Here is a 15,712-nt window from a genome sequence, read left to right as displayed (position 1 = left end):
TTCAAAAGTCACAAAGTATTTTCCTCCTTACGTCTAAGGAATCAGTATTTTCCTTTTCTAGAGTATCTTAAGAGTCTGGATAACCAAAGAATCGCAATAGCTAAAGAGAACTCGATGTGTTTTCAAGCCCAATTTCGGCCCAAGATAGAAATCTTTTCTGGACTATTTCTGGTCAAAATGTATCTACCATCTGCTTAAACATTCTGAATGTTCTCTGAGCATCTCCATTCACTGTGGGCTCAAGTGAGCTACTAGGAATTAAGTTAAACAGTACTTTCGAGAACAATATTCTCTCTCCAGATCCCTTCAATGATTTAACAATTACACCATCTCTCTTCTTTGTTTCTCCATGTTTCAGTACCTAGCTTCTTTATCTGTAACAGGACATGGTTTTTAGAACCACAACCATTCAGGTTATCTTCTGTGTAGTGTTCCCTTTCATCATCATCTCTCATAAATGATGGCTGATAGCCGTTACAAGTTCTGAGACTATTTCTAAATAGACTAATAGTCTAGTGTTCACATCCATTATCTCACAATTCATTTACAAATAAGTTCGTTCCACAAACTCTCTAACACTGTTACTTTCAAACTCCTGAGAAGAAAACAGTTGATATGCCAGCTCATGCCACTTAAGCTTGCAATTGTGTCACAACTGAGTTTTGTTTCATGAAACAAAAGTGACTTAATAAAATCACAGATTACTCAAGATAGAATGGAATTCAGAAACCATTTAATGAAAGTGACAAAATTTAAAGATGAGAAAATTGATGTAAGATTGTTGATGGCACCAACAGAACCAATCTTCATGGAGACAGGACTGAAAATATGAAACTGAGTTTAAAATGTACACTTTACATTTTAACTTCTTGGGCTCCTTCCTTAAAGGACAACGCATGCCTCTTTCCCTGTAGAAGGCAGTATTTTCTACCACTGTGGGGTTTTACTCTACCAATTATTTGTAAAATCCTTCCTCAATGCCTTTGTAAAACATTGTACCAATTTATCTTCAATGAAAGTGAAAGTCGCTCAGTCGTGTCTCTTTGCGACCCCAAGGACAATCCAGTCCATGGAATTCTCCAGTGGGTAGCCTTTCCCTTCTCCAGGGGATCTTCCCAAACCAGGGATTGAACCCAGGTCTCCTGAACTGCAGGCAAATTCTTTACCAGCTGAGACACAAGGAAGCCCTTTATCTTCAATATTATGCATAAAAGCTATCAAGTTAAGAAAAACATTAAAATAACTATAATTTCCAAAATGCCAGTATTTTCTCAAAGGAATTAATACTAATGTTAGTATTTTAAAAGGGATCGTCTTTCAATGTTTATGCTCTCACTTTTAGCACTGATGGTTTCCACAACACCAAGTGACAATACCATCCCCCGTGTATCAACAATAAAAGTGCACACTCAAATCTCATGTCTTTAAATATCTAGCATGAGAATTACTAATTTATACAAAATGAAATTAATAATACGCAAAAAATCACCTGAAGCACCAGTTTTAATTGTCGCTTTTCCTTTTTTGCCTTCTTGTTGGTCTTTCAGAGTTTCATACACTATCTGAATAACCGGAATACTGAAAGCCTAGCGAAGAAACAAGAGTGCTCTATATTAGTAATGAGATATCAGTGACAGTTTAATAATCAATGTAAATTGTGAGAATTATGCATGCACCTTAAATAATACACATATTCCTGATTGCTGCTCTAATTTGCCCAAAGCCAAAATATCAGTAAGATAATAAGAGTTGACTGAATGAAAGAAATAGGAGCCAGCCAACAGCCCAAAATAATAAGCAATAGGGACCTACAGAATGAACTGAACTGAAAAGGATAAATATTATTCTCTAGTCTAGACCAATAGGAGATCAACCTAATTGCAACCTCTTTATTACTAGAGCCACTACATTAAAATTCAGAAGTGAGTATAAATATTAAAGATATTGCAACTATTTCCAAGACCAATTTAAAACTATATTCTTAAAGCCATACTCTTGTAAATCTTTTTCAGAATTAGCTGGCATGGCAACAAAAATATCGCTCTCAGTGGCAAGCAACAAATTTTTTACATTTTGGAAGGAGATTATTTGATTAAATATTTCAAAGCAAAAACCAATGTTTAAAGACCCTGATGCTGGGAAAGACTGAAGGCAGGAGAAGGACGACAGAGGATGAGACGGTTGGATGGCATCACCAGCTCAATGGACAAGAGTTTGAGCAGACTTCAGGAGATGGTGAAGGACAGGGAAGCCTGGTGTGCTACAGTCCACAGGGTCACAAAGAGTTGGACACAACTTAGGTGACTGAACAACAAAAGTTGCTTTAAAATCAACTCTTACAAAGTAAGTCAACTTAGAAGTTTACTTACCCCAGTTTTTCCACTTCCTGTTTCTGCAGCCTAAATGAAAAAAATAAATAAAGCTTAAATTGCCAGCTAAAGAAATCAAATTAACGTGATAGCATGTAGAAATCTCTAACGATACACAAGCTAGCCAGATTATTCTGATTTCCTCATTCAATTCTTTTGACTACTGCCAATCTTGCCATTTCTTTTCCATTCCCTCTGCAATCTGTTCGCTTTTCCCATTGCTAACAGTCAAATCTAAATCCTCACTGTTCTAACACCCTAACTGCAGCTCTGGAGAAGGCAATGGCAACCCACTCCAGTACTCTTGCCTGGAAAATCCCACGGACAGAGGAGCCTGGTAGGCTGCAGTCCATGGGGTCGCGAAGAGTAGGACACAACTGAAGTGACTTAGCAGCAGCAGCAACTGCATCTCACCTCTCAGAGCTATACTACAAGCTGCTACCAAATCAGTCTTCATAAAAAAACACACTTCTAACCATGCAAGGCATCTCTAGTTAAACATGTCCAATGATCCCCACTGCCAACAAACACCCAAATTCTTTACCATGACCCTTAAGAAAGGGCTCAGATAATCTGACCCACCATATACTCCCATCTTATCTCAAGTTACGCCTCTCCACCCCCGCACCGCAGACACATGTATGGCATGCTCCCACCTGAGTGAACTACTCTGGGATCGTACCCTGCATTCTCCTATTCCCTGTTTTTGCCGATGTGCTCTCTACCTGGAGGGCATTTCTCCTTTATCGTCCCTTGTCCAAAATCTAGTTCCTCCAAGCCGAGTCCCTTACAATTCCTCAAGCAGAAGAGTAACTGCATCCCCACTTGAATCTTGTCACACACTGCGTTTCTTGGGCAAATCCTCCCTTGTATGACATTTATCTGTGTACCTGTCTTACTGAGCTACTGAGTTTAAGCTTCTGAAGGGCAAGGACTGCATCGTATCCACCTCTGTGTTCCCCGCAACTCCTACCTACTTATTTTGAATGGAGCATATGGATCTTCAATGTTGGTGAATAAACAAAATTAATCTGGTGAAAATATCATTTTTAAGCCTATGGGGCCTCTTTAAGTGTGCGGTTACAAACAGCCCCAGAATTGTGTTTCCCTGGCTTCTGACTACCCCACCATGTTTAAACATACCATAAGGACATCACCTCCTCCTAGGATGAGGGGGATCGATTCAGCCTGGATATCAGTTGGGAGACTAGAAGAATCATATTGAAGAATTTTAGTTAGTGAAAAGAAAGAAAAAAAAATCACCTAAGCTCATTAAGTCATGTTAAACAATAAACCTAGATGAGAATTTTATTTGGTAAATACTAACAATCTTTTTTCAGCTAAAAATATATCAACGTTTAAAAAGGAAATTCTACAATTTAAAGAATCACAAGAAAAAAACTGAATTTCACTTACCCAACTGGGCCCAACAATCTTTGATAAAATCACTGTTATTTTAAATTGTAAAACTCTGCTGTCACAGGAACATACAAGTTTTTAAAGACAGAGGTACTTACAGCCAATCCATCTCTTCCACGGCTTGTGCAATCTCAGGCATAACACCCATCTCTGAAAATAAAAATTAATTTTAAAGATTACACATAGTACTAAACAAATTATACTGCTCTTAAAATTACTATTCAGTGGTGAAACAGGTTTGAAGCAACATTCAAATGTCTACTGAGTATAAATTTTGGAGAAAGACCTTGAAAGTCAAATTCAAGCTCTCACTACCAATGTGACCTTAAGCAAGCTCCATACCTATTTCCCCACAGAAAATGGAGCTAAAATACTGCCTGCATTGTAGGGATATGGGAAGATTACAGATACTCATATGTAATGCACCTGGAACACAGCTGCCACTTAGGGATGATATACAGCAGCCACCGGTGACAGTTTCCTTCCTACCACTAGTGAGAAATCTGCCAGAATTGGAGAGGTTCCAGACCAGTACCTTGGTGTTTCATCTAGAGATGATGTGGAAATCACGTGTCTTGCCTCTGTGAGGACCATGTGAATACCCTCAGCGATCTGAGACAAATGAACAGGTAAGAAGAAGAAGCCCACATGTACAGGTAGCCATAATCAAAACTATGATGAACTGAAAGGGAGGGGCTGGTGGTGAGAACTTGGGTTAACCGGAAATGTCAGCTGAAGAACTTCTCTGTTCTTACCTGTTCACATGTTTTAAGTAATTTACATCAAAGCGAATCCTAAATAAATAGGCCGGGTTATTTCTCATTGGATTTTGAAATTTCATCACTTCTCAAATGAACTGTAGGGTTGTATGGAATAGTCAGTTGTATTTCTTAAATTTCCTTTCCAAATAAGAAGTGATCTTTCAAGTCTGCATTTTAAAACTGTAGCTTTTATTAGTTATCTATACAACAGTATATATTTCTATTAAAAAAACAAACAATACTCAAATACACCCAACCCCAAAGATAAACTATTTGGATATTTTGTATTTCTTATAATCGTTTGTAAAAAGACAAAATAAATCTATAATCCACTGCAAAAGTAGCTCCCACACGCCCCCCTCTACCACATCAAGTGAGAAGACTCATATTAGCAGTCAACAGTAGATACAATACTAACATTTTATATGTGTGCTCAGTAGCGCCCAACTCTTTGTGGCCCAATGGACTGCAGCCAGCCAGGCTCCCTTGCCATGGAATTTTCCAGGCAAGCATACTGGAGTGGGTTGCCATTTCCTTCTCCAGGGATCTTCCTGACCCCGGGATGGAACCTGCACTGGTGGGCAGATTCTTTACCACTAGTGCTAGCTGGGAAGCCCCAACATTTTATATAGTGACCTAGTTAATATAAACATTGATGACATAAGAAAGTATAAAAATCTCTTCCAAAAAGGCAGGCTCTTCTACCCCTCAATCTCTTTGACGAAATCCACAGATTGAAAAACTAATCCAGGTCAAAAGTACAGCCAAGCTGACCTTTTTAAAAAGTGACCCCATGAGAGTCTAGGTGTATTCTCTCTCCTAAAATGCAAACTGCTTGGAAAAAAGGGGGAAGGTCTTCAATAGGCTGCATCTGTATTAACTATTACATTGCAAGCACCAACTAAAGACGGCTTTCAGCAAATTCCAGGCAATTTCTTGTTCCACACTGGTCATGCTCTTTGCAGATTTGCTTTGAAACTATGTTTTCTTTAAACAGAACATTTTTAATACTCAAAAGAAAAACAGCAATATTCATGCTCTTTAATTCCACTATTGTCTTTATTTCACATCACAGACTCTTCCAGCCCGTTACCCTAATATTGCTGAAATCTGTGCATAACTCTCAAAGTGACCCTACAAAACGACAACCTGGAGCTAGCTGCTCTGCACACCTGAGCTCTGAAATCTTGTTTTAGGAGAGCTGGTCAAAGAAAAGCAGCTCCCAGTTTACGCAGATTTCCTCTCGTCTCCTATGAAACCCAACTAAAACCACCAGAAATCTTCCTCCCAACTAAAAATCTGGAATTTCTAATGTTCTAATAGTAGAAAAATGAAGAAAGTAACAATACTGGGTTATATGTGAAGTCACCTTAATAGGATAACAAACATTAAAGATGGTTGGCCTAACTGCATACATTTATTGCTAGGTAAATGTACAACTTTCAGTATGGAAGGCTGACTGCAACTTGTGGACGTATAAAGGAAGAATGATAAAGAAAAAGGAAAAAAACAACTGTCCAGTTACGTAAGCCATCTCAAATTCCTTTTCGGAACGAAAGAGGGTATCGCCAGAAAAGAACGATTTTTAAAAGTGTGCGCTGACCTCGTGTTTACGCGGCTGAAAAGGTTTTCCCTATAGCTTAGGTATATATAACGTTAGGGTTGATTTAACAGCGCTTAACAACAAAGAAGGATCAGGTTTGTGCCTAGGACTTTTCGTTCTGGAAGGGCCTGGGGAAAACTCTAGATGCAGGATGGTCACTTCCAAGGAAGCCCTCTCCGCGCGCCCCGCTGCCTCCCTGCCCGGCCCGGCCCGCCCCTCCCCGGGCGCGGGCAGAAGACGGTTCCCTGCACCACCCGCCACGTCAAAGCGCAGGAGGCCCGGGGCTCCGAGCGCAGCTGCAGCATCGCGGCCGCATCGGGCAGGACAGCAGGGTGAAGGGCGGCTGGAAGGAGAGACGGACGGGAGCGAGCACCGGGGAGGCCCGGCCAGCCAGCCGGCATCCAGACAGCAAAAGGCTGTCTCCCTGCAACAGCGAGACGCACCGATCGGGCCTCCCGCGCTGCCACTGGTCCTCCCCGAACCCGCCCCGGGCGCGGGCAAGGAAGAGATCGCCCTAGACAACTCCCTCCTGAACTGCGCGGCCCCTCTCCGCCCCTCGGCCCAAGCCGAGGCGCCGATCGGGCCGCCCGCTCCGGCCCCCCTGCTCCGCGGACGCACCAGAGAAAGCCGCCATCTTCGCCCCGTCCTCCGCCGCTCAGCTCGCGCTCCCTCCCTCCGCCCGGACACGCTGCGCGCTGGCAGCTGGCGCTTCCGCTCCCTGCCCGGCCCCCGCCCGGGTCTGCTGCTTTCCAAGTCCGGGCAGGCACACAACCTCGACAGAACGGTTCCGGGCACAGAAAGACCCGCCCCTGGACCTCACAGCGGAGACCCAGTTCAGCTGCGCCTTGGTTTTCCTGAGTGGCCAGTACCCGTCATCATTAGACGAACTCAGAGTTACCTTTTACGTCAAGTATGCTGTGTGTCATCAGGACCACTTTCACACTATAAGGAAGCAGGCCTTTCGTAATGAGGCTCACACAAGGCCCCAGGATGATCCGACAACAAAACTGTGTTATCTCGGCTGCCTCCTTCAGACCCCTCAACTTCTCAAAGATAATAAGCAGGGCTTTCTGGTATGCGAATGACCTGGAGAGAATGTACTGAACTCAATGTCCACCCCGTCCCCCCCCTCCCCCACCAATACTAGGGAGAGAAGAGCCTGGCACCCAATAGCCATTTATTAAATATTTTTGACTGATTCCAGCCTCCCAGCCTCCCAGCTTCAGTGTTTGATGTAGTATTGAAAATTTCAAATCTGTTTGATGTTCATACAGTTTTGACTCTTCTTTTTGCAGAAAGATAGGAAAAGTAAACGAATATTTAATCCTCCCGTCAGCTCTGCCAAGGAGTATTAACATCTTTAGATGAAGACACTAAGTGTCAAGAAATTAACCCATCTAAAGCCACGTAGAAGAACTATACAAAAAAGATATTCATGACCCAGAGAACCACGGTGGTGTGATCACTCACCTAGACCCAGACATCCTGAATGTGAAGTCAAGTGGCCCTTATGAAGCATCACTACAAACAAAGCTAGTCGAAGTGATGGAATTCCACCTGAACTATTTCAAATCCTAAAAGATGATGCTGTGAAAGTGCTGCACTCAATATGCCAGCAAATTTGGAAAACTCAGCAGTGGTCACAGGACTGGAAAAGGTCAGTTTTCATTCCAATCCCAAAGAAAGGCAATGCCAAAGAATGCTCAAACTACCACACAACAGCACTCATCTCACACACTAGCAAAGTAATGCTCAAAATTCTCCAAGCCAGGCTTCAACAATACATGAACTGTGAACTTCCAGATGTTCAAGCTGGTTTTAGGCAGAGGAACCAGAGATCAAATTGGCAACATCTGTTGGATCATTGAAAAAGCAAGAGAGTTCCAAAAAATATCTATTTCTGCTTTATTGACTATGCCAAAGCCTTTGACTGTGTGGATCACAATAAACTGTGGAAAATTCTGAAAGAGATGGGAATACCAGATCACCTGACCTGCCTCCTGAGAAATCTGTATGCAGCTCAGGAAGCAACAGTTAGAACTGGACGTGGAACAACAGACTGGTTCCAAATAGGAAAAGGAGTACATCAAGACTGTATATTGTCACCGTGCTTATTTAACTCATATGCAGAGTACATCATGAGAAACGCTGGGATGGATGAAAGCACAAGCTGAAATCAAGATTGCCAGGAGAAATATCAATAACATCAGATATACAGATGACACCACCCTTATGGTAGAAAATGAAGAACTAAAGAGCCTCTTGATGAAAGTGAAAGAGGAGAGTGAAGAAGTTGGCTTAAAACTCAACATTCAGAAAACGAAGATCATGGCATCTGGTCCCATCACTTCATGGCAAATAGATGGAGAAACAGTGACAGACCTTATTTTATTGGGCTCCAAAATCACTGCAGATGGTGAGTGCAGCCATGAAATTAAAAGACACTTACTCCTTGGAAGAAAAATTATGACCAACCTAGATAGCATATTAAAAAGCAGAGACATATTTTGCCAACAAAGGTCTGTCTAGTCAAGGCTGTGGTTTTTCCAGTAGTTATGTATGGATGTGGGAGTTGGACTATAAACAAAGCTGAGCACCAAAGCACTGATGCTTTTGAACTGTGGTCATTGGAGAAGACTCTTGAAAGTCCCTTGGACTGCAAGGAGATCAAACCAGTCCATCCTAAAGGAAATCAGTCCTGAGCATTCATTGGAAGGACTGATGCTGAAGCTGAAACTCCAATACTTTGTCCACCTGATGGAAAGAACTGACTCACCGAAAAGACCCTGATGCTGGAAAAGATTGAAGTCAAGAGGAGAAGGGGATGACAGAAGATGAGATGGTTGGATGGCATCACTGACTCGATGGTCTTGAGTTTGAGCAAGCTCCCAGAGTTAGTGTTGGACAGGGAGGCCTGGCGTGCTGCAGTCTATGAGGTCGCAAAGAGTCAGACACGACTGAGCGAGTGAACTGAACTGAACCGAAAGCCACGTGGCTACTGGACAGCAGTGGTAGCTGAGCCACATCTGCGTAACCTCAGGGTGCTTGCTGTACCATGAGTAGCTAGCCACAGAAGGACAGGAGAAAAGAAAACCTCAGGCAAAATGTTTCAGATGGACTTAGAACGACAGCTTCGGGAGCCATACTCTCCAGGTTTGAATTCTAGCCCTGCCTCTTGCTAGGTGTGCGTTAGTGTTAGTCACCAGTCATGTCCGACTCTTTGTGACCCCATAGACTATAGCCTTCCAGGCTCCTCTGTCCATGGAATTATCCAGGGAAGAATACTGGAGTGGGTTGCCATGCCCTTTTCCAGGGGATCTTTCTAACCCAAGGATCAAACCTGAGTCTACCACATTGGCAGGCAAATTTTTTACAGTCTCAGCCACCAGGGAAGCCAACTTTACATAGGGTAGTAATATCAAATCTTGTTTTAATCAACATAAATGTCTATTTTACTTATCCCATTTTGAATAACCATCCAAAGAACTTTTTTAAAATTCATTTGTGGTAATTCCTTTTTTTAAAAGAAAAAGATTTTTACCTCATTAAAACAATAGCTAGATATTTTTTGTGTTTTTTCAAGTTTTTTGCTGATGTTCTTAATTGCTGTTATTAGCATCTGTGACGGAGAAGGCGATGGCACCCCACTCCAGTACTCTTGCCTGGAAAATCCCATGGACGGAGAAGGCTGGTGGGCTGCAGTCCATGGGGTTGCAAAGAGTCCAACACGACTGAGCGACTTCACTTTCACTTTTCACTTTCATGCATTGGAGAATGAAATGGCAGCCCACTCCAGTGTTCTTACCTGGAGAATCCCAGGGATGGGGGAGCCTGGTGGGCTGCCGTCTATGGGGTCTCACAGAGTCGGACACGACTGAAGCGACTTAGCAGCAGCAGCATCTGTGAAACCATTGAGAAGACCTCAAGGAAGCTTTATAAACTGGTTTTTCTTGTTTTAAAAAGTTTTTAAGTTAATTTGACTTTTGTTGTATAGATATCAACAAAACAGTTGTTTACAATGATAGCACTCAGCTGTGTAACCTTGAACAAATCTGGGCTTCAGTTCACTCTTTTGTGAAATAACCATGAATAATGTCGACCTTGAAGGATTGGTATGAGGATTGAATAAAATAGGTAAAGCATCTACAACAGTGCACAGCACTGTCTATGTGTGTTCAGTTCAGTTCAGTCGCTCAGTCATGTCCGACTCTTTGTGACCCCATGAATTGCAGCACGCCAGGCCTCCCTGTCCATCACCAACTCCCGGAGTTCACTCAGACTCACGTCCATCGAGTCAGTGATGCCATCCAGCCATCTCATCCTCTGTCGTCCCCTTCTCCTATGTGTGTTACCTCTCTTATTACACTAGGACCTGTAAGAGGATCCACCACCTGAAGTTCCAAAGGTAATAAAATCAGGCCGAGCTGCAGCCTCCCACCTCCAGGGGGCACCATTCACAGTATATTCTATATTCTCATTCTATTTTGTATCAATTTATATAAGTGGTACACCTGAGAGTTATGCAGTGTAGCAGTTCTGAATAGATACCATATACCCCATATTTTTCCTAGCTCAAGGGATGAAGCATTTTCCGGGGGACTACTCAGAACTTTTGATCTCAGGAGTCGGGGAAGCAGAAGGCATACTCTGAGAAGCTGTGACTAGAAGGCACCAAGGCAGCAGGGCAGAAAAAGAGCCGGAGGGAAGAGAAGGCAGCTGTGTAAGCAGACTACAGTTCCAGCAACTGCAGGGGAATATGTGTGACCTTCCCCCTCAGAGCTAACTGCACCTGTGGCCTTGAAGCTCTCTTCAAAGGAAATGTGCCCAAGAGAGCTGCCTAGAGAAGCTAAGGGATGCAGCAGACAGATCCCCAAAGGACCCCATTTTATTCATACTTTTAAACAGATGGGGGCCTCCCTGGTGGCTCTGATGGTAAAGAATCTGCCTGCAATGCAGGAGACGCAGGTTCAATCCCTGGGTCAGGAAGGTCCCATAGAGAAAGCAATGGTTACCCACTCCAATATTCTTGCCTGGAAAATTCCATGGACAGTAGAACCTGGCAGGCTACAGTCCATGCGGTCGCAAAGAATTGGACCCGGCTGAGGGACTAACACTTAAACCTGAGGACAGACGTCACCTGCATCATGTGAGTTGCGTTTGGAGAATACCAGCACAAGAATCTCCCAAGAAACCAACAAAAGTACCTCTGAGCTAAAAAAATCAACCTTGGGCATGATTGAACCCAAGAGCACCAGATTCAGATCACAAAGGGACCCGCCAACCAAAGGTGAGTCTCCTTTCTGCCAGATGTTATCTCTCCCCAAGGGTCAGAAACAATAGCTAATGGGAGACAGGAGAGCAGAAATGAGAGTGACTGCACCCTTCACAGCATTGCTAAGCTGGGGAGAAGGAAGCTGTCCTTTTGGTTCAAGTTGTGAATTTTGATCATAACACTGGCTGCTAAGTCACTTTAGTCGTGTCCGACTCTGTGCGACCCCAGAGAGGGCAGCCCACCAGGCTTCTCCGTCCATGGGGTTTTCCAGGCAAGAATACTGGAGTGGGGTGCCATTGCCTTCTCCACATAACACTGGACCCAATAATTTAATAACAGAAATGAGACTATAGTTGTGATGAAAATAGCCAGGCAGCTTTTCTTTATCTGTGTGTGCTTAGTCGCTCAGTCGTGTCCAACTCTTTGCAACCCCATGCACTGTAGCCCACCAGGAGCCTCTGTCCGTGCGATTTTACAGACAAGAATACTGGATTGGATTGCCGTTCCCTTCTCCACCTGGTCCCTGAAACTCTACATAAATCATTAGGTGGGAAGACAGCCACCACTAGGTGGCGCCAAATTGTAGCTGAGCTGACGGCACCAAACTGGTAACTGCAGCCATGCTGGATAAACCTGCAAAGGTAATTAAAACTCCCAGCTGGGACTTTTCCACCAACGTTTATTTTCATAACTTCACAATAACCCAGCATTTTATGTAATTGAACGTTTTGGACCCATAGCCAAGAGTGTTTGGTGGAATTTTCCTGTAATATCCGTGCACCCAAGAGAGACTGTGATACGTATTTTCAGGTAAGGTGTAGTATAGGTCACTGCAGACCAGATGGATTTTAACTGCAAAGGCAGCCCTAAAAAATACATCCTTGAGTAACCCAGGCCCTTGAGAGTGTGGAGAGGATGGGCCCCATGAAGGAGTCCATGGACTGGCCACACACATTCCCGCTTCCCCTTGAAAGAGAAGTGAAAGTGTGAGATGCTGAGTCATTTCCGATTCTTTGTGACCCCATGAACAGGAGCCCGCGAGGCTCCTCTGTCCATGGAATGCTCCAGGCAAGAATACTAGAGTGGGTAACCATTCTCTTCTCCAGGAGATCTTCCTGACCCAGGAATTGAACCAGGGTCTCCTGTATTGCAGGTGGATTCTTTACCGTCTGAGCCACCAGCGAAGCCCTCACTCTTTCCCCTTGCCCGTCTCTGTTATGAAAGTGAAAGTGAAGTCACTCAGTCAAGTCCAGCTCTTTGCGACCCCGTGGACTGTAGCCCACCAGGCTCCTCTGTCCATGGGATTCTCCAGGCAAGAATACTGGAGTGGGTTGCCATTTCCTTCTCCAGGGGATCTTCCCAACCCAGGGATCCAACCCAGGTCTCCCGCATTGCAGGCAGACACTTTAACCTCTGAGCCACCAGGGAAGCACTATTATACAGCCTGGGAAAAGAAAAAAAGAAAAGGTTGCCTTTCCAGACTTCCTTGTAGAGAGACAGCATGAGATCCACTTCTGCCGAGATGAAAATGAAAGTTCCTTTTTAAAAAGGAAAGATCTGACTGGCAGATACTCTTTGTCTTCTGGACATGCTCCCTGGAAAGGCAGAGATGAGCCACTAAGATGGCTTCATGCTAAGGTTTTTGAAGCAGAAATCAGGAGACTGGATCCTTGATGAATGGTGGTGAGCTACGTTACCAGCCCAGGTCTGTCTGCTGCTAGATGTCTTGTAGCTGGAAAATGTCTTATATATTTGAGCTACTGTTAATACCCTCTGGCTTGCCACCTAACACATTCCTAACAGATATGAAGGAAGGAGATGAAAGATTCATCCATAGAGATATTGTGTAATGATCACTCAGATCATTTCTTGAAATGTTCTAGAGTAGAGCAGTAAGAAACTTACTGTGGCTCTAAAGTCATGGCCCCAGTCATGAAGGCACTATCAAAAACAATGCTTGAATATATGTTCATTTCCTCACAACCAAAAATGAAGATGAAATGAATGTGCCATATGCAATGGAGGAAATGACTCTAAATTTCCTGAGCCCTCCTTCCCAGCTTTTAAGGATCTAGCCATCACCAAGAAGGAAACAGCAAGAGAGAATTGTTTTAATGTGAAGGAAGTCAATTAGAAAATGCAATACTTTCATTATATAACCCATCCCCCAAGTCCTTCCTCCCAATACATAATACAAACCCATTCATCATTCCCACCCAGGTAGTGTCTCACTCCTCAAAGCTTCCCCAGGAAGTTTGCCCACAGATCTATGTCTTAGGAGAATAGAGAACTTAGCAGCAATGATCTGGATCCTGAATCCTGCTGTGAGTTGTTGCTGTTGTTGTTTTTCAGTTTCGAAGTCGTGTCCAACTCTTTGCAACCTCATGACTACAGCAGGCCAGGCTTCCCTGTCCTTCGCTATATCCCAGAATTTGGTCAAACTCCTGTCCATTGAGTCGGTGATGCCAGTCAACTATCTCATCCTCTGTTGCCCACTTTTCCTTCTGCCTTCAATCTTTCCCAGCATCAGGATCTTTTCCAGTGCATCAGCTCTTCATATCAGGTGGCCAAAGTATTGGATCTTCAACATCGTTCTTTCCAGTGAATATTCAGGATTATTTCCTTTAGGATTGACTAGTTTGATCTCCTTGCAGTCCAAGGGACTCTCAGGAGGCTTCTCCAGCACCACAGTTGTAAAGTAAAGTAAAGGAAATGTCCCTCAGTCATATCTGACTCTTTGCGACCCCATGGACTGTAGCCTACCAGGTTCCTCCGTCCATGGGATTTTCCAGGCAAGAATACTGGAATGGGTTGCCATTTCCTTCTCCAGGAGATCCTCCCAACCCAGGGATCAAACCCAGGTCTCCCACATTGTAGGCAGACACTTTACCATCTGAGCTACAGGGGAGATCTTTGGTGCTCAACCTTCTTTATGGTCCCACTCTCACATCCGTATGCTGTGAGTGCATGTAGTCAACCTTCCATCAGGATACCCTCTCCACTTTGAAATCTCTTGGTAGTAGACTCCTGATTCCACCCTCCAGAGGATGGCACACACCAGACCTTCCTATCAGCAGGTACCCTAAGGCCACTGTACCCTTCAACATATTAGACCATGCAGAATTCCTTGCATAGAGCAGATTGCCTCTCTCCACTAAATGTTTGCTTATGCTGTTTCCTCTCCCTAGAATAGCCTTCCTCTTTCAGTTTTAGTTATCTATTGCTAAGTAATACCTCCAAACAAGTACAATAGCTGATTTATTGGTCATGATTCTGTGAGCCTGGAATTTAGGCAGGGCTTACCTGACTGGTTCTTATGTTCGACGCAGTATGAGCTGGGGGTCATTCCCTTGGGTGCATTCAGCTGGTGGGCTGGACTGGACGGTCTGAGAAGGCTTCACTCTAATGCCTGGTACTGCAGGGCTCCCATCCATGGGCTTGCTCTCTCCAGATGTCCATCTTAGGCTTTCCCACAGCAGGATTAATCCAGGGAAGACAGACTTCCTACACAGTAGCTGGGTTTCAAGGGGAGAGGGCCCCAAAATAGAAAGCCAAGGTTGCGTACCTTTTAAGTCAGCTGTGGAAGTAGCTCAGTGTCACTTCTGCCAAGTTCCGTTTGTCATTACAGGTCACGTGACCAGCACAGCCCAGATTCATGAGGAAGAGAAATAGGCTCCACCTCTAGATGCAAGAAGGCTTCCCAGGTGGCTCTTCTCAGATTCTTTAGTGGTAAAGAATCTGCCTGCCAATGCAGGAGACTCAGGTTCCATCCCTGGGTTGGGAAGATCCCTTAGAGAAGGAAATGGCAACCCACTCCAGTACTGTTGCCTGGGAAATCCTATGGACAGAGGAGCCTGGTGGGCTACAGTCCATGGGGTCGCAAAGAGTCGGACACGATTTATCCACTTAACAACAGCAGCAACTTAATGCAAAGAATGGTAGATAGTCTGCAATCATCTGTAGGACACCATGCCTCTCTCCTTGACAAACTCCTAATTATTATTCAGATTTAGCTAAGCTAGCAACTAGCAGCAAATCCTGCTGAATGACAAGCCCCAGCTCACAGATATCACTAGTTTACCCCAGCGTTTATATTTTTTTCCTTAAATTTCTGACAATAAGCCAGATATATGGCTTCCCACAATAGTGAGTCTCTTCTTAACCCTCCACGGTAGCTGGGTCATATGCTTGTGTTCTGGCCATTGGCATGTAAACAGAAGTGTCATTAATGGAGTTGGTGCATCCTTCTTACTCTTGTTCCTTCCTCTTGCTGGAATAGGGATGCAAT

At 43.9% G+C, this 15,712-nt stretch overlaps 1 protein-coding gene across 2 annotated transcripts in view; it reads right to left on the bottom strand.

Moving 5' to 3' along the window:
• Positions 1-15,016, bottom strand: part of DDX1 (DEAD-box helicase 1) — a 40,233-nt gene extending 25,217 nt beyond the window's left edge. Inside the window, exons 1-5 of one of the 2 annotated variants that reach the window (XM_086323558.1) lie at positions 14,728-15,016; positions 3,887-3,938; positions 3,513-3,576; positions 2,370-2,399; positions 1,490-1,586 (exon numbers count right to left, since the gene is read on the bottom strand). In XM_086323558.1, the coding sequence (XP_086179684.1) occupies positions 1,490-1,586; positions 2,370-2,399; positions 3,513-3,576; positions 3,887-3,938; positions 14,728-14,770 (286 nt within the window). In that variant the 5' untranslated portion in view covers positions 14,771-15,016. Of the gene's footprint in view, positions 1-1,489; positions 1,587-2,369; positions 2,400-3,512; positions 3,577-3,886; positions 3,939-6,770; positions 6,810-14,727 lie in introns of those variants that run through there. The other variant, XM_086323559.1, reaches the window with a different exon arrangement.
• Positions 15,017-15,712: the final 696 nt, after the last annotated feature.

This window comes from Bos grunniens, chromosome 11 (genome assembly GCF_055505025.1).
Source record: "Bos grunniens cultivar Pamir isolate PY7600 chromosome 11, Bosgru_T2T1.0, whole genome shotgun sequence".
In the NCBI taxonomy this organism is placed as follows: Eukaryota; Metazoa; Chordata; class Mammalia; order Artiodactyla; family Bovidae; genus Bos; species Bos grunniens.
The sequence above is the reverse complement of the archived record's forward strand: the minus strand, read 5'-3'. Positions and strand labels throughout refer to the sequence as shown.